This window comes from Nicotiana tomentosiformis, chromosome 8 (genome assembly GCF_000390325.3).
Source record: "Nicotiana tomentosiformis chromosome 8, ASM39032v3, whole genome shotgun sequence".
Lineage (NCBI taxonomy): Eukaryota > Viridiplantae > Streptophyta > Magnoliopsida > Solanales > Solanaceae > Nicotiana > Nicotiana tomentosiformis.
In genome coordinates, this window is record NC_090819.1 from 96,453,578 (window position 1) to 96,479,702 (window position 26,125).

The window sequence follows — 26,125 nt, forward strand, 5'->3', positions numbered from 1 at the left end:
GAGATCATCTTGACCCGATATTGACCATGGTCAAACTCCAAATCCTACTTAACTAGTTTCTCAACCAATGATCCAAAACACACCCGAACCCCTCGGGACCCCATTCAATCATACCAACAAGTCTTAAAACATGATACGAACTTATTCGAAGCTTCAAATCATATCAAACAACATATAAACTGCGAATCGTACCTCAAATCAAACTTAATAAACTTTTGAACTTTCAACTTCCAAAACTCGTGCCGAACCATATCAAATCAACTCGGAATGACCACAAATTTTGCACACAAGTTTCAAATGACATAACGAAGCTATTCCAACTCCCGGAACAAGAATTCGAACCCGATATCACCAAAGTCAACTTCCGATCAAACTTATGAACATTCCAAAACTCCAAATTGCCAACTTTCGCCAATTAACGCTAGAACCTTAAAGAAACATCCAAATGCAAATTCGGGCATACGCTCAAATCCAAAATCACCATCCGAACCTAACGAAACCATCAAAAATCCGATGCAGGGTCAAATACACAAAAGTCAAACTTGGTCAACTCTTCCAACTTAAAGCTTCAGCGATGAAATCATTCTTCCAAATCGATTTCGAATACTTAAAACCACAATCGACGATTCACACAAGTCATAATACATCATACGGAGCTACTCATGCCCCCAAATCTCCGAACGAAGTACAAATGCTCGAAACGACCGGTCGGGTCGTTAGAAGTTAGAGGTAATCCTTAGTTTTGCAAGAGTTTGTAAACTTTGTTGTTGGCTTAAAGTTGTAGTAAAGTGTTTGAAAAAAATCCTACTGGGTAATAGGTCATGATTTTTTCACCTTTTGAGCAAGGTGTTTTTCACGTAAAAGTCCTTATATTCTTTACTTTCTGAATTATTTATTCCGCAAATGTAGTGTAAGGAACAAATAGAAGAACCAGGTCCTTCGATAATTTAGTGCACGCGAAAATTGAATACCACACTAATCACCCTTTTGTTTGGTACTGAAATATAAAACATCAAATTCTTCACGAGTACAATCGCATTTTATCTCCCCATAGTGTTAAGTAATGCGTGAAAATATTGTGAATCAGAAAATTAAATAAATTAACTCCAGCAAAATTTGTCCATCCTAATCAAAATTCCAAATGGGGGTATTTCGACATTAATTTAACCCTCTATTTTTATATATATAACTTAAAACTCTTTTAAGAAAGAGACACAAGTAGTTGCAGATTTGAACATTCATCAATATCTATCACATTCCAAAAAATCATGGTACTCTGCCCAGAATCTTGGGCTTTTGTTGTTAAAGTAGTTTACCCAAAGGTAAAAGAAAGTTATATCCAACACCTTTTCTTCAGGATCTTAGTATATATTTAAACTAGAGAGAAAACAATAATGTAGTTCGAATTGTAATGATCAAAACATGCATTTAATTCTTCACGTGAACTCAAACATTATTCTCAAACTTTGTGAAACAAAATATACATACTTGGAAATCACATAAGACAGTATTCTTGTTTATTCTTAAAGAATGAGACAAAGGAATTATTGTTATATGAGGCATGCTGTAATATTTCTTGTTCAGTAATTAAGAGAAAATTTTACAGTATATCTCGCATAACAAACACAAGTTATGTAAGATTATTTTTTTCGTTTTTTAATTATTATATGAGACATTTTGAATTATAGTAAAAATTCTTGTAAATACTACTCATCTTGATTTTTGACCAATCAATTCAAAGTTACCTGTTGGTTGACATATGTACTTTACTTCAGCACTGAGGTCTCAAAATTGTAATATGGCAACAGATGAATACTGTACTTCCATTATTTTTATTTTAAAAAAAGGAAGAAGAAAAAGAAAATTGAAGTGAATAACTGAAAGGATGAGTATATAATAAATAAAGCTGAGTACGTAATTAAGGAAGGGTGCTTAGCTCCCTTCCGAAAAGACTTCAAACTAAATACAAAACCACAACAACAAATTAACATATTTTTGTTCTCTAATTAATTAAAGGAATTAAAACTCAAAAGCAGACTAATCTTGCCAGGGTGATTGATTTTGATTCTGCTGATGATGGTCAAATGAAGCAGCAGCAGAAGAGGAAGAACCCATCTGATGATGAAGACCAGTTGTAGTAGTAGTACTATTATTGAAAAAATCCCTAGGATGTGGAAATGCTCTAAGTCCCAAGAAATCTCTTGTCAATCCTTCATTATTTTCTTTACCTCTCATTATCAAAGGATTATTTGCACCACCAAATCCCTCATCAAAACCAACATTATTATTATTAGTACAAGGCAAAGCAGTAGTAGCAGCAGCCATCATGTTTTGCATGTCATGGATTTGTTCCATAAACCCAGAGTTGACACTAAAATGATCAAAAACACCTTTGTTATTGTTGTTGTCGTCGCCATAAGATGCCAAGCCATGACCAGCAACAAAATTACCAGTAGTGGGAGCCATAATACTATTATTAGCACTAATATTTTGAAACTGATGATATTCACGTGAGGCTAAATCACAACTTGCCATGCCAGTTGTAGTAGTAGTAGTAGGACTGAAAAAACTAGCAGCAGAATTAGAATTAGAAGAAGAAGTGACCCCAATTTGTGCTGCTTTTTGTAGTAATGCAGTTGCACTCATGTGAGCTGCTGCCGCTGCTCCAAATATATTGTTACTGCTACTACTAGTAGGGTTATGAATGAATAACTGAGACGAAAGCTCGTTCGAAGGGTGCGGAGGAAGAAGGTTGAAATTACTAAGTTGTTGTTGTTCTTGTTTGAGTTGAAAGTTTTGGAGGGTATGGAGATTAAGGTGATGGGAATTTGAAGAAGAGGAAATTAGAGGATTTGTTGGTGTTGTGATTGTTCTTACACTTTCTTCTGCTAATGCATCACAAAAAGCTCTATGTGTGATGAAGCTATCCCTCCTGTACAGAAAAAAAGAAGCAGAAATTAACATTTTCAAAAACAAAAATACAAACAAACAAACAAAAAAGAAGAAACCATCACACATGAATAATGCAGTATAGGTTTGAGTATAGTACTGATAAAAGTGCATGCCCTCTATTTCGTCAACCCTTTTTTGTCTTTCTTTTTTCTCTTCTTTTGGACATATTAGATATGTACAATACGAATCACTGAAGTTTTCGATACAAATTGCTTTTGCAGTGAGGTAAACAATAAAGTATGGACCCTCGTTTCTCTTTCTCTCTCTCTCACACACAGAGACAGTCTCATTTATTCAGTCGTACACATGAACTTACACACGTGAACTTTGTTGTTACTAACTAGTTTTGATTCAAAACGTCTTCTTTTCTCTCTTATGTGGAGTATTGAGTCTTAATCTTTTTTGACTAGCTAAGTGTGTGCATTCTTGGAATCTGAGCTTAAAACGTAAGCTGACTAATTGATTAAGAAGCATAATTGAAAAAAGTTTATACACGTACCACACACACTCTAACACTATCAAGTTACCTAATGAATTTTATTATCAGTGAAACTAGTTACAATATTTGAAAATATGGTAAAAACTTTCTATATAACATGCTAAATTACATCGATAATAGTATAAAAAATTATTTATACTATCAATATATATATATATATATTGAAAATAGTGGTAATGATACTTAATTTAAGAGAATTAGAGGAGGAGAAAATTGAGCAACAAGGGTTGACTTTGGTATACAAAGTGATGAAGAATCTAATTATTTAGTAGTACTAGTATAATTAATAGTAGAATTGGTTTGAGAATGTTTGTTGGTGAATTTATTGTAATTAGCTTACCTAGAGAAAAGGGTTCCACAATCACATCTATACTCTCTAGTACCACAAATCTTGGAATGAGCTTTCCAATCAGACTGAACTGCATATCTCTTTGAGCATTTCTCACACTTCCATTTCTTCTCACCATGTTTTCTACAAAAATGCTTCTTAATCCCAGTCAAATCCCCTAGTGCCCTTGAGGGATGATGGTGTACACATGAAGGCTCTGGACACACATATACTTTCTTCTTCACTTCTTTGTTTGTTCTTTGCTTTAGTTTCCATGGCAAATTATGACCTCTCCTGTGTAGTTGAAGATTTTGATCTCTTTGAAATCCTTTGTTACAGATCTCACATACAAATCTATTTGTTGCCAATAGACTTTTTGGAGACAAAGCTATCACTTCTGCTTCTGGATCTAATTCAAGAAAATATAAGTAAATCAGATGATCACTTAAAAGGTAATTGCAAATAATTTTATTTAATAGACAGTGATGGTAACCTAGAATAAATGATGAAAATAATTTTCATATTTTTAGTATATACAGCTTAAATCCAATATATATTGATGAATTCCAAGCCAACCAAAATAGTATTTTAGTACCTGGATTGCCTGGTAGATTTCTCTTCTTCTTATTAGTAGGAGCTGGTTGTGTTTGTGTGTTTGTTGGTGCAAGAGAGTGGTGTGGGAAGAGAGCACTACCAATTTCATGAGTTCTATTACTTGAAGATATGCTTGCTTCATTAGATGCAGATGTTAAATTTGACATACTATCATCTCCTACCATACCCTTAATCATTTCATTAAAAAAAGAGATAATCTAGTTACTTTGTAGTATATATTTTGCTATATATATATATGTCTCAAACCCTAGAGAGAAGTGAAAAGAAGACAAAAGACTGAAGAAGAATATAGGTGTAAGAAAGATGGAAAGAAGAAAAGAAAGTATAGAAAGCAAAGAGTAATAATAGTCTGTAAACTGCTAAGTTTACAGCCTCTCCTATCTTGTTCAAGAATTGGAAAAAGAGAAACCAAAGGTCTGAGTGAAAGCTGCTATCAAGATTAATTCAATAAAAGCCATACACATAAGAACAAATGAAACCAAGCAAAATTATAAGATTCTTTATAGATAAAAGGAAACTTTCAAGAGAGAGAAGCGAGAAGAGAGAAGAGAGAGAGAGAGAGAGAGGGGTTGTGGATGAGAAGGTATCCTTTGTTTAGTCGTCCAACCCATCAAAACCATAGCTAAAGGGCAGGAAGCTTGCTCTGACGTTGCATTTTGTCTTTTGCTTTGTTCTCTTCTCTATCATACAAATGTTACCCTCTTTGCATTATTGTAGTACATATTTTGCTCATCTCATTCTTAATTGTTCTTTCAGGCACACATTTTATTACCAAGTTATTTTCATTAAAATTTACAGTAACTTACATACATTAAAAGTGTAAAAAAAAAATCCTATTATCAAGTCACCTAAAAAGATAATTACGATAATTGTTCATATATGATAAGCTAGATTAGTCACCTAAAAATCAAAAGACATAACGTGTTGCAACAAATTAAAATACACTGATATATAACATAAAAAATCATTACACTTTCAATGTACATAAATTATTAAATCCATCTTCATTTCACCATATTTCCCATTTTACTAAAAATAGAAAAGGAAAGCAACGAAAGAAAAATTAATTAAAAGTTCTGTTTGCCATTTATACTTTATGAACTTCGGCAACCTTGCAGTTTCTTTCATGGTATTGCTTCATTCTTTACATTAACTTGTTAGTTGTTATAATATGTAACTCATCATTTATTCTAGATTAATTACCATACTGTTAAATAAAGTACTTTACACAGTCAATAACATAATTCTAGAGTTAATTGGAGTTAATGAATGTAATTGGTTGTAGTAGCTTAGATAGCGCTGAATTTAATTAAGTTTAAAAACGAACCAAAATGAGCTAATCAACATAGGGGAAAGTAAATCTTTAAGTATTGAATCAATATAGAAATTGTGTTTTGATAGAAAATGAAACAAAAAGAAGCAGCAGCAGTAAATACACTGTTTACCCAATGGGTAGGAGTACCAAAAGTAACATGACTTTTCATATACTCGTGCTTCAACACCACCTTCACATGATTGGTTTGTTGATTAACTTCCAAGAAACATATGCTCATGAAACTTCTTGCAATATTCCTTCACTTTTTTGACAAATAATTTTTAATTTTCTCCTCATGTTGCGCTTTATAAATTAAATTTTGTTCCCATGCAAATGGCATTCAACTTTATACTGTTGGTCAATTTTAAATGAATTGGGTACAATATATCAAAATGCAGAGGTGTAACTATGATTTTAACTTTTGAGGTTTCTAAATTTTAGAGCGATAATTTCAATTGCTAATAACTGGTTACTAAATTTAATATTTGTACATATTTAATAAATTTCTTAATATAAATATACTGTTTGAGCAAAAGTTATTGGGTCGGACCAAACCAGTAGCCGGGTGTGTAGCTCCACCCCTGATTAAACGTTCAATGCTTTGGTCCCTTATGCCTTCCATCATAGCCATGATTAATTCATTTATCTTATTTTTCTGATGCATATAATAAAAATGAGGGAGGAATTGTGTTTAGTCAATCCCTTGCTTGATTTCCCTCTTTGCCTTTTCCCTTCTTTTAGACTTTTAGTTCTGATGATGGACAAAAAGAGGGGCTAGAGGATATGATCAAATTTTCTACTTTTCTGTCTAAAAACGAAAATTGAATGGCTCGCATTATTTCCAAGACACGTCCAATAGCACTATTTTTGTATTTATAAGAGTCTAAATCAAATATTCTTTTGAAGTTACAATTATTTTAGGAAAGAATTAGAAATGCACAAAATTGTGCATCCTACTTGGAACACAAAATAGGTAAAATAAAGCTAAATTTTTTTCCTTTTGTGCAGTAAATGAATTAACTTAATCAATGCCCTCCTCCCCCCTCAAAAAAGGTGTAGATTATCTTTCAGTGGCCCCCAATATTGATTGAAGAAATTAACTTATTCAAGCTAACTTTAACTAGCAAACAAATAACGTGACTTCCTTATGGAACGACATTGTCTTGATGTTTATTCATGTTCTCAATATGTTCCTTCCTTTAATAGTATTGAAATGGAAAAAGGTTTAAATTTTTTAAAATTTTATTAGTTTTATTTTGTCATTTTATGCCTTGCAGTTTTATTATAAAGGTAAGTGATTTATTCTTTTATATATATGTTTCTTCCACTTTGCTAATTCATTATTACACCAATTCTTTTTTATTCCAATTTTCTCGGCAATATAACATTCTCGCCATGCCCCTGTTATATCCAGATCACTCAATATAATATCTATATGCATGCTTAATTTGTAGGAATTTATTATATAAAAATTAAGAGTATTTATTCATATCATGTAATACCTATATATATATATATATATATATATATATATATATATATATATGGAGGCGAACCTACCCTTAGGATAGGGGGTCACCGGCCCCCAGTAACTTAAAAAAATTCCATGTATAAATGTGTATATATCTTAAATAACGGATATATAATTTATTGGCACCCTAAAATCCAAACCTTAGACAGTTATATATACATTGCTTGGGTTCAATTCCCACTACACCAGTATTTACTCAAAATTTTATTTGACAGTAGTGCCTCGGTCACTTTCAAATCCTAAATCGCCTCTGTACCCGAACCTTTTGATGCTTGTCATATGCGAAAGATTTACGTGTTTATGCGCTTTCATGTGTGAAAGTCGTGATATTATGGATTATAATGATGTTTCTATATGCTATTTGATGTTAAATGATGGTTTCTACATTAGAACTCGTTAAAATTAGGATGAGTTTCTGCTTTCTAGTTAATCGGACTGGATCTAGCACAAAGCAAGAAAATAGAAAAATAAAATTTGTGGTGCAAGCGTAAGGACTCGGTTCGCAGGCTGAACAGAAATCAAGGGTCGCCATCGCGTGGTCAAGATTACAATCGTGGGTGCAGAAACATTTATTTGGTTGCCAAAATTAGAAAAACAAAATCACGATATAAATTTTTAAATTAATTTATTCCATATTTGGTCGAAATCTTTTTGTACTACAATTTTAGCATTATTTTATATCGGATTTGTATAGGGAAAAATTGATTCATAATAAATGGTCGAATGATAGCGTGCCACGTGGAACCGAAGACAGACAAAAAGCAAGTCAAGTAACAATCAATACCGGATACGGCAACTGCGATTGTCGTAGAGAAAATCCCAAAGAAGCATAATCAACGGGAGCAGATTGAGTATTTGCCGTCGGATAGCATTCAATAAGGGAATATTCTCTTGTATTAAATGAGCGACGGTTGCAGAGAATATTTGCATTCATGACCTACCGTTACGTAGTCATCAATGCGCCATTTATTATCATTTCAGTGGGGCTTGATTTTAGGATCTTGTTTTCCTAGGCATAGCTATAAATAGCACACTTAACAGCCATTGTAACATACAAAATTCTTGGAAAAACATATGCTATATTTCACTTTCGCTCTCAATTAAACAACTTAATTTCCTCTTTTACATTGCTTTCATTTCTGTCCTCGGAGACATTGCACTCGGAGTCGGGCTTGTCATCTTCTTCAATTTCAATTGCTAAGTCTTATTTTAATCCTAATTCTTTATCATTTTTGGATCAAATCAGTTCGCTTGTCTATAAACCACGTAACAAATTTAACTGTACCGTTTTATAGGTAAACAGTTTGGCGCCCACCGTGGGGCTTAAACATTGCGTAATTGCTTTGATACTAACTTGTTTGATTTTTTCCTTAGCAAGAAATCAGAAATAATAACTAATGATGTCAACATCACACACAACGTTGAGGACGAGAAGATTTGCCTCAACACGAAGACTCAATCAGCGACACTCGTAACTAAGGGGACGACGCAACCCAAGTCCGTGAAGGGCAGTACCCTCGGCATGTACGGGAGCCAACTCCTGATGACGCGGAGGAGGAACATGTCGTGGAAACATTGAAAATCTTAAGGGCACAGTAGAAAGCCATCATAAGCCACCTCTCAAGGCAAGATAGGGTAATAACGGAGTTGAAACAAGTGTTGTCAGGCACTTCTAATAATGCGAGCGGAAGAGGCCCGGTTCCCCAACGTTTCTGCAAATCAGACGACTCAGAGGGTCGATAACAACACCCAGCTTATAGTGTGAATATCATGGGACGCACGACCATATGACTGGGGATTGCTAGCATCTACGTGAAGGGGTGGCGACATTGTTGAAGAATGTCCATATGAGGGAATTCTTAAGCGACCGAGCCAAAAACAACTACGACCAAAGCCGGGATAATGCAGAGCCTTTGAATGCAGCAGAAAACTCCCCTCGGTAAACTATCAACATGATTTTCGGAGGGAATGAAATTAATGGTGTAACTTTCTCGGCGGCCAAGAAAACAAGGATATCAGTAACTCACAACAAGAGACTCCGGAAAGTCGCAGAGGATGATATCACCTTCACGGAGGAAGACGCTGACGGACTTTTTCTTCCACATAGTGACGCTCTGGTAATATCTCTTAATGTTTTGGATTTCAAAATTAAACGTGTTTTGATTGACCCAGGAAGCTCAGCCAATATCATCCATTAGAGAGTGCTAGAGCAAGCAAAGCTGACCGGAAGCATCATCCCGGTGACAAAACTCCTAGATGGGCTCAACTTAACAAGTGTGACAACCCGAGGAGAGATTCTGCTGCCCACGAACGCCGAATGGGTAACCAAGACTATCTTATTCGAAGTGGTAGATGGCGATATGGGCTCCAACGTAATCCTCGAAAATCTGTGGATACACGAGATGGAGGTTGTGTTCATCAACTGTTGAAATTCCCAACCCCGAAAGGAATCAAGCAGATACGAGAAGATCAGTCGGAAGCAAGAGAGATGAAGGCAGTGATGATTTCCAAAAGTAAGGGGAAGGAGCCCAACAAATAGCAATTGCAGGAACCGATGCCTTCTCCTTTGCCGAACGAAGATGAGAAAAGTGAGTAGTCATCGAAATCCCATCAGGTGCCGAGATATTTCCAGGTACTAGAGGAGACATATGCGACCAAGTCAACCACAGAAAAACTCGAGCAGGTGGCTTTATTCGAAGAGTTCTAGGAGAGGAAGTTTCACTGGAGAACATGACTCAATCCAAACTCTCGTTAGAATTTATAAATTTTCTTAAAGTTAATGGAGATTGCTTTGCATGGCCGCACTCAGATATGACAGGTATCCCATTGGAAGCGGCCATACACAAGCTAAGATTGGACCCAAGTTACCCGCCGGTAAGGCAGAAAAAATATCTGATTGCTGAGGTCAAGAATATGTTTGTTAAATAAGAGGTAACCTAATTACTCAATATCGGTTCCATACGGGAGTAGATCATTTGAAACACCTCCAGGAAATCTTCGATATCTTAAGGAAGCATAACATGAAACTTAACCTGAAAAAATTTGCGTTCGATGTTAGTTCTGGAACATTCTTGCGGTTTCTGGTCTCGCAAAGAGGGATCGAGGTAAGTCCCAACAAAATCAAAGCCTTCGAAGATATCCCAGACCAACTGACGAGCATGAAAGAGGTGCAGAGACTAACCGGTAGGTTAGCAGCCTTAAGCAGGTTCATCTCGAGATCCTCAGAAAAATGTCGTCGCTTCTAAAAAAGAAGAACAATTTCCAATGGACTCCGTAATGCCAACAAGGCTTGAAAGACATAAAATGGTACCTATCAAGCCCCCCGTTACTGTCAAAATCGGGGAAAGGTGAGCAGTTTCTAATATATTTAGCGGTCTCGAAAGTAGCGGTAAGTGCCGTTTTAGTCCGAGAAGAAGAAGGTACGCAGTTTCCTGCTCATTATGTTAGTATAATATAATTGGGAGCAGAGACTTGTTATCCGCACCTCAACAAGCTGGCCTTAGCTCTCTTAGTCACCTCTCGAAAGCTTAGGCCTTATTTTCTGTCCCACCCGATAGCTGTTGTGACAACCTTTACCTTAAGGAATGTCCTTCACAAACCTAAATTGTCAGGTCATTTGGCTAAATGGGAAGTCAAAATTAGTGAGTTCGATATTGATTACAAACCTAGGACTGCGATTAAGTCGCAAGTTTTGGCCGACTTTGTGATCAATTTCAGTCCCTGGTTAATGCCCTTAGCTGCTAAGGAAGCAGTGTTGGTATCGGAAATGACATAAGGACTCTGGACCTTGTTTACAGATAGAGCTTCTAAAATGAAGGGGTTTGGCCTCGGGATAGTTCTAGTTATGCCCTCGGGAGAAATCATGAGGCAGGTCATTAAAACTGTTCCATTAACTACCAATGAAGTCGAGTATGAGGCTTTGATTGTAGAACTTAAACTAGCACGGGGACTTGGCTCTAAGGTCATCGAGGTAAAATGCGATTCCCAGCTGGTAGTAAATCAAGTGTACGGGATTTTTGACACAAATGAAGAACGCATGCAACAGTATGTAAGCAAGGTTCAAGCATTGCTTGCACGATTCAGGGAATGGTCGATAATACATATCCTGAGGGAAGAAAACGTGGAAGCAGATGCATTAGCCAAATTGGGGTCATCTACGAAGATGAAAGGATCTGATTCTGAAACTGTCGTTCAACTTCTACACTCGATATTGGATGTGGATGGTTACTGCAAGGTCAATTCAACCAACCTAGTCTGGGACTGGAGGAATGAGTTCATCGATATCTTCGGCATTGCAAACTACCCGAACACCCGAATGTGTCCCGGGCACTACGCACCAAGGCGGCTCGTTACTGCCTCGTGGATGGGCAATTATATAGAAGATCATACCAAGGTCCAATGGCCCGATGTCTAGGAGATTCAGAGGCGGAATACGTAATAAGAGAAGTCCATGAAGGAATTTGTGAGAACCATGCCAGTGCAGATTTGTTGGTTCTAAAGCTTGTTAGGGCAGGATACTATTGGCCCCGCCTGGAACAAGATGCAAAGACGTTCATTCAGAAATGCGAAAAATGTCAAAGCTATGCATATTTGATACACCAACCGGTAGAACTCTTGCATTCAGTACTATCCCCATGGCCATTCATGAAATGAGGGATGAACATTATTGGTCCACTACCACCGGGACCCGAAAAGGTAAGATTCCTTTTAATTTTAATTGACTACTTCACTAAATGGGTTTAAGCAGGTCCTTACCAAAGATCGGTGAGCGTGAAGTGGTCGAATTCCTACGGGACCACATAATTTGCCGATTCGGAATATTGAAGGAGATTGCATGCGACAACGGACCACAGTTCATAGGCTCAAAAGTCACAAAATTTCTAGAAGATTTAAAAATCAAGAGGATTACATCCTTACTGTACCATCCGAGTGCTAACAGATAGGCAAAATCAACCAATAAGGTGATTGTCCAAAACCTCAAAAGAAGGTTAGAAGCTACTAAAGTTAAATGGACCGAAGAGTTACTAGGGGTGCTATGGGCATACCGGACAACGGCAAAATCGAGCACGGGAGAAATACCTTTCTCTCTCATATATGGCACGGAATCTTTGATACCAGTGGAAGTAGGGGAACTAAATTTAAAGCTCTCCCGAGCGAACGAAGAAGCAAACAATTAAGCGTTGTTGGTAAGGCTGAACTTACTAAACGAACGCAGGGATTTGGCGTACGTATGGATGGCGTCTCAAAGTCAAAGGATGGAAAGATATTATAATCGTAGAGACAATATTCACTACTTCAAAGTAGGAGATTTGATTTTGAGCAAGGTGACTCATAGCACTCGGGAAATCAACGCTGGAAAGCTGTTACCGTTAAAGGGTCGTACGAGTTGAAAAATCAAGATGGAGTCAAACTGTCTAGCAATTAGAATGTGACTCACCTCGAAAGGTAATACTGCTGATGGATCCTATCAATACTGAAAGTATGTGCTTCACTCTTTTTTTCTTCGACCAGTTTGTGTCCTAATTAGTTTTTTCTGGCAAGGTTTTTAACGAGGCAGCAAGTGAAAACATACTACGAAAGGAGCGTCATCGGCAAGGATAAGACCTTTAAATGACAAAACAGTAAAGTCTTCACATCAATGTTAAACCACTATAGGGATAGTTAAATAATCTTTGGCTCGATGGCAAATTGTTAATGGGAAGCAAAGCTTGCCATCGAACCAAAGACTATTTAACCATTCACAAGTTGTTTCCACCAACGAAGCAAGACTTCCAGTATTCTAATTCGCATACTTCGCACTCCAACATTGAGGGGATAATGTAAGATACGACAATGAGAATGCTAGGAAAATCGGGGATTGCTAGAACCAGAACATTAATGCCTCATCAGGACCGGAGACTGCATGACCAGCCCCGTAGAGATAAGTTGTACAAGTTAGCCACATGTATTGACAGTTTCATTTTTACTTTAGCAAATGAATGCTTATTTACTTTTAAATATAGAAGGAATAAAATAAAGTCCTTTTATTTTATCTTATTTCTTGTCCAAACGATGTGTTGATTTTATCATTTGAAAGTTGACAAATATTTCAAATGCTTGTGATAGAATAAACATGAGACATCCTCTTCAAGAGCATCGTAAACATAAGAGCGCCCTATCTTATGAAACCCTCATAGTAAATGGTTGATTCCGGAAGAATTTATTCCCAGAAATCAAAGGCTATCGGATAAAAGTATACCCGAAGCTTTAACAAATTCAACGCAAAAGGAATGTATTTTGCATAACACTTAAGAAAAAATCTTCTTTATTTATCTAAGTACCAAACTCGAAGAAAAGATTGGCATAATTACAAAGTACAAAAAAGAAAAAAAGAAGAAGAAAGATTCTAAGCATTATCGCTGTCGAATCCTGACGGGAGAGAGGGATCTACGTCTCCCTCGGTGGAGGGAGCCAGATCAGCTGCTGGTTCTTGGCCTTCATCCTCATCTTCTTCAATATACCCTTCGGTCCCCAAATACTCAGAACCAATACTTGAATAATCAGTTGTAGCAGCGGGAAGGCATTCTCGAGCGGACAACTCCAGTTCTCGGGCTTGGGCAATACAATCATCTATGTTAGCAATGCCCTCTTTGTCCTCCTCCAAGGTCTTCCTCCGCACATGATATATTGCATAAGTATTCTCAAATATGAGGGAATCCTCTTGGTTCTGGATCTTTGCTTGAAGCTTTTCAATTTCGGCCTAGAGGCCGTCCGTCCCTCTAGGATCTCAGAGCATTGAGGCGAGAATTGAGCTCAACACTCGTAGCCGAATGGAGTCGGTTTTGGTTCATCGACTTATTTAGCCTCTCCTCCATTCGGGCCTTTCTCTCCTCAACAGCATTGGCCTCCTCGGTTTTGGAGCTTAAGTCTGCCTTCAAATTATTTATTAGCTCTGCAAAGGTAGACTCACGCTTGGTAGCAGCGAGCACAACGTCGTGAAGCTCGGCCCACTTAACCTTATCCTCTTGAAGTTGTTCATGTAATTGAGTGACTTATTGGATGTGGGCCATCATCTCTTGTTCGCTTTGCTGCAACTGGGCCTCACGCTCGCCCACCTCAGCAGCTTTTGCCTCCAACACCTGGAGGCGCGCAGCAAGTTGGTTCCTTTCGGCCAATAGTCGATCCCGCTCGGAAGCGAGTCCTTGCTTATCGAGGATCAACTCATGTAGTCCTTCGGAAGCGAGAAAATTGGCCTATAAGAAGATTATCAAGGTTAGAAATCCTATTGCAATAGATAAATGGAAAAAAGGTTGTAAGGAAACAAGTACGGTACTGCTGCCGCGCTGTGCGTGGCATTGTTAAACAAGCATTCCCCCCAAAAGAAAGCGCATTTTCTTCTGATATTTTTCTAAAGCCGCATCTGCAGGTAGTTCGCAAGCTCTACTGGCTTGGACTACATGTGACACTCATTTGAAACTAAAAGAGTAGCACTTCTCATCCCTCGAGGATCTAAGGAAGGGGTGAGTAATTGTGCCCCAAATTCCCATGGTGGGGAGACCGGGGAGGAGAAGCACCCCTTTCTCGAATGTATGTTGACGGTGGAGGAGATGCAGCTGGTGCTGGTGGCGAAGGTAAAAATGGTGTTGAGGGGCGTGAAGTTGTTGGCATAGAAAGATGAGAAGCAGTTGCGGCAGGAGCAGCGCTGATTATTGTTTGCCAGTGGCTGAAGGCAGAAGAGGCCCGGGGTCCGTACTCCTCGGACTAGAGACAATAATGGGGGTTCGAAAGCGAGAATTGGCATTATCTACCAATTCCATCTCGCCCTAGAGCACTTGGATCTCTTCTACGTACGGGTTTTGAAGCTCTCACGGCTAAGCATCCGGTTGAGCAGACGAAGATATTCTTTTCCGTTGAAGGGGATCCACTTCATCACTGGCTTCCCGGTCCTCTACAACAATCACTATGGCCGGCTCGATCGTTGTTTTCTTTATTTTCTTATTTTGAGACCCAACCTAGGAAGAACGTCGCCTTTTTGGTTATTTGTTCTCTGGCTGGGGACTCCGAGAGGAAGCACCTTCACCAGAAGCAGATCTGCGGGCACTGCTTCGGGCAAGGGCACTTGTAGTACCCTCCTGGACTCCTTGAGGTCAGTTAAATTATCGACCTCCGGGCAGGTGACACCTTGCGGAAGTCCTGAATCAAGCAAAAGACGGAGTTAGAAACTTTTCCATAAAAATTACCTATGTTCGTGTAAAGACAAAAGGAAGAAGGACTCGGTTTACCATGATTTTTGGCCTTCCACTCGTATTTGAGGGTCATTTCCTTACACCGATGGGATTCTAGTATTGTGATTTCCAGAATCTTCTGAACCCACTAGTCCAGGCCTTGCACCCGTGTTGGTTCCCATCGGGTAGCTGGAATAAAAGAAACAGGAAAATTAGTAACTTCGAAAAATAATTTTTTCATAAGGAAATGAATAAATCGAAAACTTACGAAAGCGGTTCCACAACTCAGGAAAAGGCGGAGTTGCGGCCGGGATGATGTCCCTGGTAGCGATGATAACAAATCGCTCTAGTCACCCACGATCATTGTCATAATCCACGCTGGTGAGAAGAGCGTGATTGCCACATTTGCTAAAGTTTATTTACTTCCCCACGAAAACCTTTGGGGGAGTAGAGGTTCATAATATGGGAAAAGGTTAGGGTTTCTCCGCTCTCTATGCACAGCTGGCGTAGGCATGCCACCGTTCGCTATATAAATGGGCCTACTTATGCCAAGAAGACCTGGTACCGGTGGCAAAACTCTAAAATTATGGGGTCAAGTTCTTTATTCGATCCTAGAGAGAATGGACCCAAAGTAAAGGGATACGTATAGACATACATAAAACCTTCCTTGGTAAAGGTAACTCGCTCTATTATATCCGGAGCGAGGATGTCAATATCATGACAGTTACAGTCCTCCTTCACAGTAGGGATACTAGAAGGGAGAATGGAGGAGGGGTACCTGCTAGTAGCCCAAGTCCGCAAAGACGCAAAAGGGGCCTTCTCTTGGAAGTCGTTAGCAGTACTAAGGTGTTTGGGTATGATGGTATTTACATTAGGAGGTTCGGAATCGGCCTCAGCGTCCTTATTTTTCTTTGGGCATTCACCGAAGAGAAGGCCAGAGTTTTTAAAGAATGCAGTAGAAGAAGCCATGATAATAAAGAAGCAGTAAATTTTTGTGCTAGGAATATTGAAGAAGATGAAAAACTTTCTAAGCAAATGCAGAGTTAAAGCAGAGAAGAAGAAGGATTTATGAAAACTAAAACTTTGGAAGTAAAGAGGTCAAATGATGAGTAGATGTGTAGATATAGACGGTAAAAATCGCGGTCATGATTACCTCGAAAACCGGCAAATATATTTGCTGAATTGTGGGACAACACGTGTTCGCAGATATTAAATGCGAGAAAGCGTGTGCCCTTTCAAGCGTCAGAAACTATTCAAGAATTTTTCCACCAAGAAAAGAATCTTCACCAACTTCCCGGTGACACAAAGAAAGCGGGGGGGCTATTTGTATTGAATAAAATTGATTCATAATAAATGGTCAAATGATAGCATGACACGTGGAACCAAAAACAGACAAAAGACAAGTCAAGTAACAATCAGTATCGGATACGACAACTGCGATTATCATCGGGGAAATCCCGAAGGAAGCATAATCAACGGGAGCAGATCGAGTATTTGCCATCGGATAGCATTCAATAAGGGAATATTCTCTCGTATTAAATGAGCGACCTTTGCAGAGAATATTTTCATTCAAGGCCTGCCATTACATATTCACTAATGCACCCTTTATTATCATTTAAGTGAGGCTTGATCCTAGAATCTTATTTCCCTAGGCAAAACTATAAATAGCAGGCTCAACAGCCATTATAACACACAAAATTCTTGGCAAAGCATATGCTATATTTCACTTTCGCTCTCAATTAAACAACTTAATTTTTTCTTTTACATTGCTTTCATTTCGGTCATCGGAGATATTGAGCTTGGAGCTAGGCTTGTCTTCTTCTTCAATTTCAATTGCTAAGTCTTATTTTTAATCTTGTTTCTTTATTATTTTTGGATCAAATCGATTCGCTTGTTTATAAACCACGTAACAAATTTAACTGTACCGTTTTACGGATAAACAGGATTCAATATGGGACTTTAGTATTAGCAATACTCGGATAAAACACCTAACAGACTAACATAGCCTTGACTAGCTCTGTTTTCTTTTTCCTTCTTATTTGCTTTAAGTATAAGGGTAAAAGTATAAAGGTAACGTTATCAAACTTAAACTTAACTATGTGTTTTTATATATTATTATACACCATATATCTGATTATCGTGAATTAAACATTCGTCAAGAAAAGTATGTGCGCATAACAAGGATTATTATTCTAATTTTACAATCATTGCATTATAATTCCAGCATAATTTTGTCTACGAAGCAAATGACTCCTAGATATTGCAGGTCTTGTTAACCCGGTTTAGTTAGCTCGTTCAGTTATGTAATTTTCAACAAAATTTGAAAGACCGAATTTGGGTATATTGGTTTGTTAAATCCAAATGGCCGGGTTTATGTTCAACAAACGACAAATAAAAGTAACAAGGGTCAACTGACATCAATTAAAAGAACTAATAATAATAATAATAATATCGTGCTATTATACATAACTAGTGAATTTGCCGTGCTTCACACGCTCGTTAAAGAACATTAGTAATATCAAACAATTATTTTCTAAATTAAATAAAATTTTGAGAAGTTAAAACAGATTTTTTTACAACTATATTTTTTGAAGCATTCCTTAATCAATTACGAATGTAATCAGTACATGTCTATTAGCTTGGGAAATTGAAGGCTGGCACACTACAATGTATATACCTGTTCTAATAATTTTCTTAGAAACAAAAGCCTACTCTTTTGTTAATGACCTACATTATACCACTCTTTTGGCAAATCACAGACAACAAAGCAACTAATTTCATTAGCTTAAGAAGTGCCATAGATATGTCTAGCTCTCTGGAACTCCGGAAGAACTAAGTGCTTCTTTGTGACTTTAATGTGAAAAATATAATCTTGTTCAATAAAAGTAATACAAACGCAGAATATGAAGTGAATGCTTACATGTATTATACAACAATAACAACAACAACAACAACAACAACCCAGTATAATCCTATTAGTGGGGTATGAAGAGGGTAGTGTGTACGCAAAACTTACCCCTACCCTGAGGTAGAGAGGTTGTTTCCGATAGACCCTCGGCTCCCTCCCTCCAAGAACTCCCCACCTTGCTCAAAGTCCGCCGCCTACTCTAATATTGAGATGATTGTGCAGATATGCTCATTCCTAAAATTTGAAATATTATATAGTAGTAATTAGAAACACTCAGTGATGCAATGAATCGGATTGTGTTAGCCTATCGCGATAATGCATTTAGCTTTCCCAAGGAATGTCAATCAACTAAGAGACCAAGACATTTTTGTTAAGAGGAAAAAATGATTTTTTTAGTTACGATGCCATAATTACATCCAAGCTGATATAGAAATACAAATTAGATAGAAGAAATTACAAATTGCATCACATCATAAGTTAGTAAGGGTCCCGATGGCCAACATTTCATACTATCTCACACCAACATAACTCAATTAATTAGGACTACTCATACAGATAAAGTATCATCTGAAGTAACTTGTTGCACCTTCATTGAGTACTTGTATCACACACAAAAAGTACTTGTATCTAATATAAATAATGTTTTTGAGAATTATGAGTTCTGATGAGCTCTTTTAGAAGAAACCCGTCCTTCTCTTCTCCAATGCAGTCAATTACTTCGAAAACATATTTTCTCGTGCAATCCGTTGACACATTGCTCCACAATGAACAACTGAAAATGACAATAAAAATATGTTACAAATACTATTTCAGGTGAAAGGTATTAGACAGATTAATTCAAAATTAGGTATGAGATACAATAGTAAGAAGATGCATCATGCTAAAAAAAAAAAAAAAAGATGCATCAGTTCTCTTACACCAACTCTTGCCATACGTAAAAACCGGCATGACATAAAACATAGTTTAGATATCTAAAAGCACATATATAAGAAGATAAATTCACTTCCATTATAATGGTGGACTTCGACCGCTGCCAACATAACATAGTACTCTATCTTTGGGTACCTATGAGGACGACACTTGATGCCGATAACTACAAATTTGCCTTCTAACAACAAAAAGTCGTTTTCCCTAAAAGCTTCATAAAAAATTTCTCTATACAATGTAGTAAAAGGTTTTCATGAAAAAAAGGAAGTGATACAAATGCACAAGTACCAGTTCAATATCTTTAATCAAAATTGCTATCATAATAGAAATTTCTATCTTTCTTGCTTTCCTACTCTTTATGGCTATGTAGGAATGACCAAAGGAGAATGGGATTCCATGTAGCCCATTTGTGTATAGCAAATGGAATTGGTATTTCTCCGAACTTGAGTCCTCAAATTTAGGAATGCTAAACACGCTCGCTTAGCCCTACAAATTTACAATAAGAAGCATACTGATTAAGGATCTAAATTCTATAAAAGCATTACACAAGTAACGCTTGTAATTGAAGTATGTGTTACCTGGGAGAAAGAAGAGGAAGAAAGGGAGACATTATCAACACAACTTTTTTTTGGGCTAAATTCTTTAGCAGCTTCATTGAAGACCTACAGTAGAAGAAAAATCTAAAACAAAATCGTAACACGCTCTAGCAAGTCAGCGTTCAAAGGACATGAATTGCTATGAAATTTAGCACGAGGGAAATTAATTTTCACCAGCAGTTTTAACTGGTGTTGCTAAAAGTAGTCACAAAGTCATTTAGACCACAACATAGCCATAAATAGATTATTCTCCAGCTCTTCCCGCACCGGTTGGATCTCCAACCCAAACAATAAAATCCTACCAAAAATAGTATAAATAAAGATCTAAAATCATATAAAATTGACAACATCAGAAGGATATGAGGGAAAAAACCGTGATGACTCTTGGAATTTGACATATCATAATACCTCTTGAAGCAAGCTCTATGAAATCATGGCAAGTTGTTGATACATACTTGTAATACATCTACTTTAAAAGTACAAATTTCATTTTCCCCCTCATAAATTAGACCCAACTGCAACATAAGTAAATCAAAAGACAAAAGAAATACAGTACCTCATTTGTAAATGAACCATAAATTTCAAGAGTGACCTATGTAATCCCTCGTTCTGCACTTTGCCACATCTCTGCTATAAGACTATGAATAATCAAAATACAAGAGGGAATAATCAACGCAATAACAACGAATAAGCGAAGTGCTTCACCAAAATAGTTAAATAAATTTAAAGAGCAGTTGAAATCATACAACACAAACGGGTGAGATTAGCTTTGCTCAAAATCGTTGACGGAAATAAATGAAACTTGATCATAGAGGGTGAATGCTGAAACCTAAAAGAGGAAATCAACACGAAAATCAACCAATAAGTGGTCCTATTAAGCAACTCAATTAGACGAATTTGAACTGCATGCAAAGTTGCAAGCAGAAAAACAATGAATTGTGAAATAAAGAAAGCCCCAAAAGCAAAATACTACACAACAAAGAAAAAATGAATAAAATCTTCAAATGTAATCAGAACAATGGGAACATGAAAAGGCAAATAGATAGAACTATCAAATGGAAAAGGGAAACGGGAAAAAGGGGAAGAAGAAGCAGTAGCAAAGAGAGAGAAGGTACTGCCGGCTGATATTATGTGCTTACTCTGTTGAAGATTAAGTGTGGCTTTGCTGATTGTCTTCTGTCGGATTAAGAGATAGGTGAGAAATCAGTTTTGTACAACGGAGAGAAAAGTCATGTCATCAGTTTGAATGAAGAGAGAGATCGTTTAACGAGGAAGATAGATAATCGCAAGGGTGGCTCTTTTCTGGTGGAAGTTAGACGGCATGTGAAAAGGCGTGTTTTGGAGTGTGTATTAACCGAAACCGTTTTGTTTGTTCTATTTAGTAGAATAAAAATAAAAGAAACATTGTAAAAAAAAAGGAGAAAATAGATAAATATAAATGATGGTTTAGGAAGGTGCCACATATTTTTTTTAGCCCTTGTTTTATATATTTATATAGATTGGCAAATACAATTGAATAAGACTTGGAGGCTAAATTTTCCTGATTTAACGAAGTTCTCAACTTGAAGAGGACGCAAATAATAAAATAAAATCCTGAAGTTGACTCGAAATCACAACAATATTCAAGCGAATTACGCTCTTATCAACAGTATTAGTTTGTATAATCTTCTTATCCTTAATTAGTATTGGTTTGATTTTCATTGCTAATTAACCTTCAACATCATGACCCCTCGTTTGGTATTCCTTTGCTTTGTTCTTATGAATCTGTTTGCTTTGGGTGAATGTAAGTACTTTTCCTTTCATTTCTTTTTTTGATTTGAGGATCAATCAATATACTTTTCTTTAAAAAAAGAAAAATATATAACAAAGGCATATCTCTCCCTATATTTCTGCCCTTTCTTTAAATTAGGATTAAGGTTCTGTCATGTAGATCTGATTGTAGGAGTTGTACCTAATTGAAGTTTAGTACGTTATTTTTACTTCTGTATGAAATATATAGTTGGTTTCTAATATTTGAACGCATGTTTCCTTTTTCAAAATTCAAATATTCCTTTTCTTAATTCAATTTTATTTTGTTATTGCACGCATACATATTTGGAAATCATTCATGAATCTGTAAGTTCTATTTTCATATAGTAACGAAATCATTAAGGTTTTATAATTTAAAGTTAGTCGATATCTGACCGTCTTAAGGTAAACTTGGACACGTAAAATACGATTATCAAGTAACGATAGATTGCTACATTTTCGCAAAATAACTAAAGATTGTGATTATGTTTGTAGGCATATAAATTTTATTAAAATTAAATCAATAAAAATAATTATGGTCGGAAAGAGTTTGTTCTGATCATAACTCTTCCCTCCCATAACTATAAATAGGGTCTTCATAACTTAGAAAAGATACCAGAAGTTATAACAAGAAGCAAGAAAGAGCTCGTGGATCAAACGTTGTAAATTCCTCCACAAGTTCAAGTTCAAGCAATCAAGTTCAAGTTCAAGCAATCAAGTTCAAGCTCAAGAACGAAGAATAAATCAAGTTCAAGCTCAAGAACGAAGAATAAATCAAGTTCAAGCTCAAGAATGAAGAACAAATCAAGTTCAAGCTCGAGGACGAAGAACAAATCAAGATTCAAAGAGTACGAGTTTAAATCAAAGTTCATACTAGTTGAATTTAAGATCATCGTTTGTGGCAACAACTACATATTCAAGATCAAGCTCAAAGGCCTGCGAATTTATTTACTATTGGAAAGAAGAATCAGAGGAATCATAGAGATCGTGACACTCAAATTCCTCGAAATTAAATACTACGATTGTTGTAATATCTTTCGGTCTCGATTATTTTCTTGACGCAAATTTATTGTCTACAATTTCTGGCACATCCAGTGGGACAATCTCTACCTCTCATCTCAACTTTTCAATCACCAAAGTTTAAGAACATCGAAATGGCTTCAAAGAAAATCAACACCAAATTAACTTCTACCAAGGCTGCTAATTCCAGGTTCTACGCTGATGTAGAAAGCATTCTCAATGTTACCTTTGGAAGCTTTGAATCAACTACAAGGAGCAAGCCAAGCTCTTTAGGACAACAATCACTCCAAGTGTCGTCCTCATCAACCCCTATTTTCGGATCTTCATCCTCAAAAGGAGCAAGATCTTCCATAAACAGACCCGAAGGAGGAAGTGATGTTGCTGAAAAGATTAAGAAAACTCTTGCTCTGCTTGACCTCTCTAGATCCAAGAACTTTGCTGTGAAGGAAGATGATGATGCTTCAAGTGATGGATCCTCTCCACTTACACCGCATAACGTGAGCCAATCAAGGATCAATTTGTGTGACAATCCATACTACTCTCCATCGTCCATAATAATCATGCAAGCCATGGCGACAAACACTTCATATGTGGAGGAACAATTGGCAAAATTGACGGAAGCAATCGCTGGCTTGACCAAGTACATGCAAAATCAAGATGCTAGAATTGACAAGTTAACAGACATGGTGGGAATGTTGATGGAAAAAGAATCCACCCATGCACCTCGCAAGCTCCCAGAGGTTCCAGAGAGTAATTCTCCCCCAAGACAAGTTGCATCAGCTAAGGCTATCTCTGTCTCATATGAAGGGATGATTCTAATCAATCAACTAAAGGAGTTCATTGAAGGAACTATTAAAAATATGAATGAAGTTGCTGCCAAGTTCTTGCTTACATACGCAAAGCCGTATACTGATTTTATATCGGATTTGTATAGGGTAAAATTGATTCAGAATAAATGGTCGAATGATAACGTGTCACGTGGAACCGAAGGCAGACAAAAAGCAAGTCAAGTAACAATCAATACCAGATACGGCAACTGCGATTGTCGTAGAGGAAATCCCGAAGAAGCATAATCAACGGGAGCAAATTGAGTATTTGTCGTCGGATAGCATTCAATAAGGGAATATTCTCTCGTATTAAATGAGTGACGGTTGTAGAGAATATTTGCATTCATGACCTACCGTTATGTATTCATCAATGCGCCATTTATTATCATTTCAGTGGGGCTTGATTTTAGGATCTTATTTTCCTAGGCATAGCTATAAATAGTAGACTCAACAGCCATTGTAACACACAAAATTCTTGGAAAAACATATGCTATATTTCACTTTCGCTCTCAACTAAACAACTTAATTTCCTCTTTTACATTGCTTTCATTTCTGTCCTCGGAGACATTGCGCTCAGAGTCGGGCTTGTTATCTTCTTCAATTTCAATTGCTAAGTCTTATTTTTAATCTTATTTCTTTATCATTTTTGGATCAAATCAGTTCGCTTGTCTATAAATCACGTAACAAATTTAACTGTACCGTTTTACAGGTAAACAGTTTGGCGCCTACCGTGGGGCTTAAACATTGCGTAATTGCTTTGATACTAACTTGTTTGTTTTTTTCCTTAGCAAGAAATCAGAAATAACAACTAATGATGTCAACATCACACACAACGTTGAGGACGCGAAGATTTTCCTCAACACGAAGACTCAATCAGCGACACTCGTAACTAAGGGGACGAAGCAACCCAAGTCCGTGAAGGGCAGTACCCTCGGCATGTACGGAAGCCAACTCCTGATGACGCGGAGGAGGAACATATCGTGGAAACATTGAAAATCTTAAGGGCGCAGTAGAAAGCCATCATGAGCCACCTCTCAAGGCAGGATAGGGTAATAACGGAGTTGAAACAAGCGTTGTCAGGCACTTCCAATAATGCGAGCGGAAGAGGCCCGGTTCCCCAGCGTTTCTGCAAATCAGATGACTCAGAGAGTCGATAACAACACCCAGCTTATGGTGTGAATATCATGGGACGCACGGCCATATGACTGGGGATTGCTAGCATATACGTGAAGAGGTGGCGACATTGTTGAGGAATGTCCATATTAGGGAATTCTTAAGCGACCGAGCCAAAAACAACTACAACCAAAGCCGGGATAATGCAGAGCCTTTGAATGCAGCAGAAAACTCCCCTCGGTAAACTATCAACATGATTTTTGGAGGGAATGAAATTAATGGTGTAACTTTCTCAGCGGCCAAGAAAATAAGGATATCAGTAACTCACAACAAGAGACTCAGGGAAGTCGCAGATGATGATATCACCTTCACAGAGGAAGACACTGGCGGACTTCTTCTTCCACATAGTGGCGCTCTGGTAATATCTCTTAATGTTTTGGATTTAAAAATTAAACGTGTTTTGGTTGACCCAGGAAGCTTAGCCAATATCATCCATTAGAGGGTGCTAGAGCAAGCAAAGCTGACCGGAAGAATCATCCCGGCAACAAAACTCCTAGATGGGTTCAACTTAACAAGTGTGACAACCCGAGGAGAGATTCTGCTGCCCACGAACGCCGAAGGGGTAACCAAGATTATCTTATTCGAAGTGGTAGACGGCGACATGGGCTCCAACGTAATCCTCGAAAATCCATGGATACACGAGATGGAGGTTGTGTTCATCAACTGTTGAAATTCCCAACCCCAAAAGGAATCAAGCAGATAAGATATATAAGGGAGATGAAGGCAGTGATGATTTCCAAAAGCAACGGGAAGGAGCCCAACAAATAGCAATTACAGGAACCGATGCCTTCTCCTTTGCCAAACAAAGATGAGAAAAGTGAGTAGTCATTGAAATCCCATCAGGTGCCGAGATATTTCCAGGTACTAGAGGAGACATATGCGACCAAGTCAACCGCAGAAAAACTCGAGCAAGTGGCTTTATTCGAAGAGTTCTAGGAGAGGAAGTTTCACTTGGGAACAGGACTCAATCCAAACTCAGGTTTGAATTTATAAATTTTCTTAAAGTTAATGGAGATTGCTTTGCATAGCCGCACTCGGATATGACAGGTATCCCATTGGAAGTGGCCATGCACAATCTAAGATTGGACCCAAGCTACCCGCCGGTAAGGCAGAAAAAATATCCGATTGCCGAGTTTAAGAATATGTTTGTTAAATAAGAGGTAACCTAATTACTCAATATCGGTTCCATACGGGAGTAGATCATTTGAAACACCTCCAGGAAACCTTCAATATCTTGAGGAAGCATAATATGAAACTTAACCTGAAAAAATGTGCGTTCGATGTTAGTTCCGGAACATTCTTGCGGTTTCTGGTCTCGCAAAGAGGGATCGAGGTAAATCCCAACAAAATCAAAGCCTTCGAAGATATCCCAGACTAGGTGACGAGCGTGAAAGAGGTGCAGAGACTAACCGGTAGGTTAGCAACCTTAAGTAGGTTCATCT

The 26,125-nt window shown here is 37.4% G+C and overlaps 1 protein-coding gene and 1 long non-coding RNA gene across 2 annotated transcripts; both read right to left on the reverse strand.

Moving 5' to 3' along the window:
* Positions 1-1,870: 1,870 nt before the first annotated feature.
* Positions 1,871-5,030, reverse strand: LOC104092517 (protein indeterminate-domain 12-like). The gene is made up of 3 exons (XM_009598127.4): positions 4,375-5,030; positions 3,792-4,188; positions 1,871-2,932 (listed from the first exon to the last, which is right to left on the reverse strand). Exons 1-3 carry the CDS (start codon positions 4,568-4,570, stop codon positions 2,038-2,040), a joined length of 1,488 nt encoding a protein of 495 aa, XP_009596422.1. The 5' UTR covers positions 4,571-5,030; the 3' UTR covers positions 1,871-2,037.
* A 13,686-nt stretch (positions 5,031-18,716) lies between these two features.
* Positions 18,717-21,247, reverse strand: LOC104092516 (uncharacterized). Its single transcript, XR_004506078.2, has 5 exons — positions 21,015-21,247; positions 20,432-20,704; positions 19,858-19,941; positions 19,568-19,765; positions 18,717-19,124 (listed from the first exon to the last, which is right to left on the reverse strand). It is a non-coding gene; the product is annotated as an uncharacterized lncRNA (long non-coding RNA).
* Between the last annotated feature and the right edge of the window lie 4,878 nt (positions 21,248-26,125).

Coding starts and splice junctions, on each gene's coding strand:
- LOC104092517 (XM_009598127.4), bottom strand. CDS start 4,570: ATGATTAAGGGTATGGTAGGAGATGATAGTATGTCAAATTTAACATCT. Junction 4,189..4,374: donor AAATCTACCAGGCAATCCAG/GTACTAAAATAC, acceptor TTCTTGAATTAG/ATCCAGAAGCAGAAGTGATA. Junction 2,933..3,791: donor TGTGGAACCCTTTTCTCTAG/GTAAGCTAATTA, acceptor TTTTCTGTACAG/GAGGGATAGCTTCATCACAC.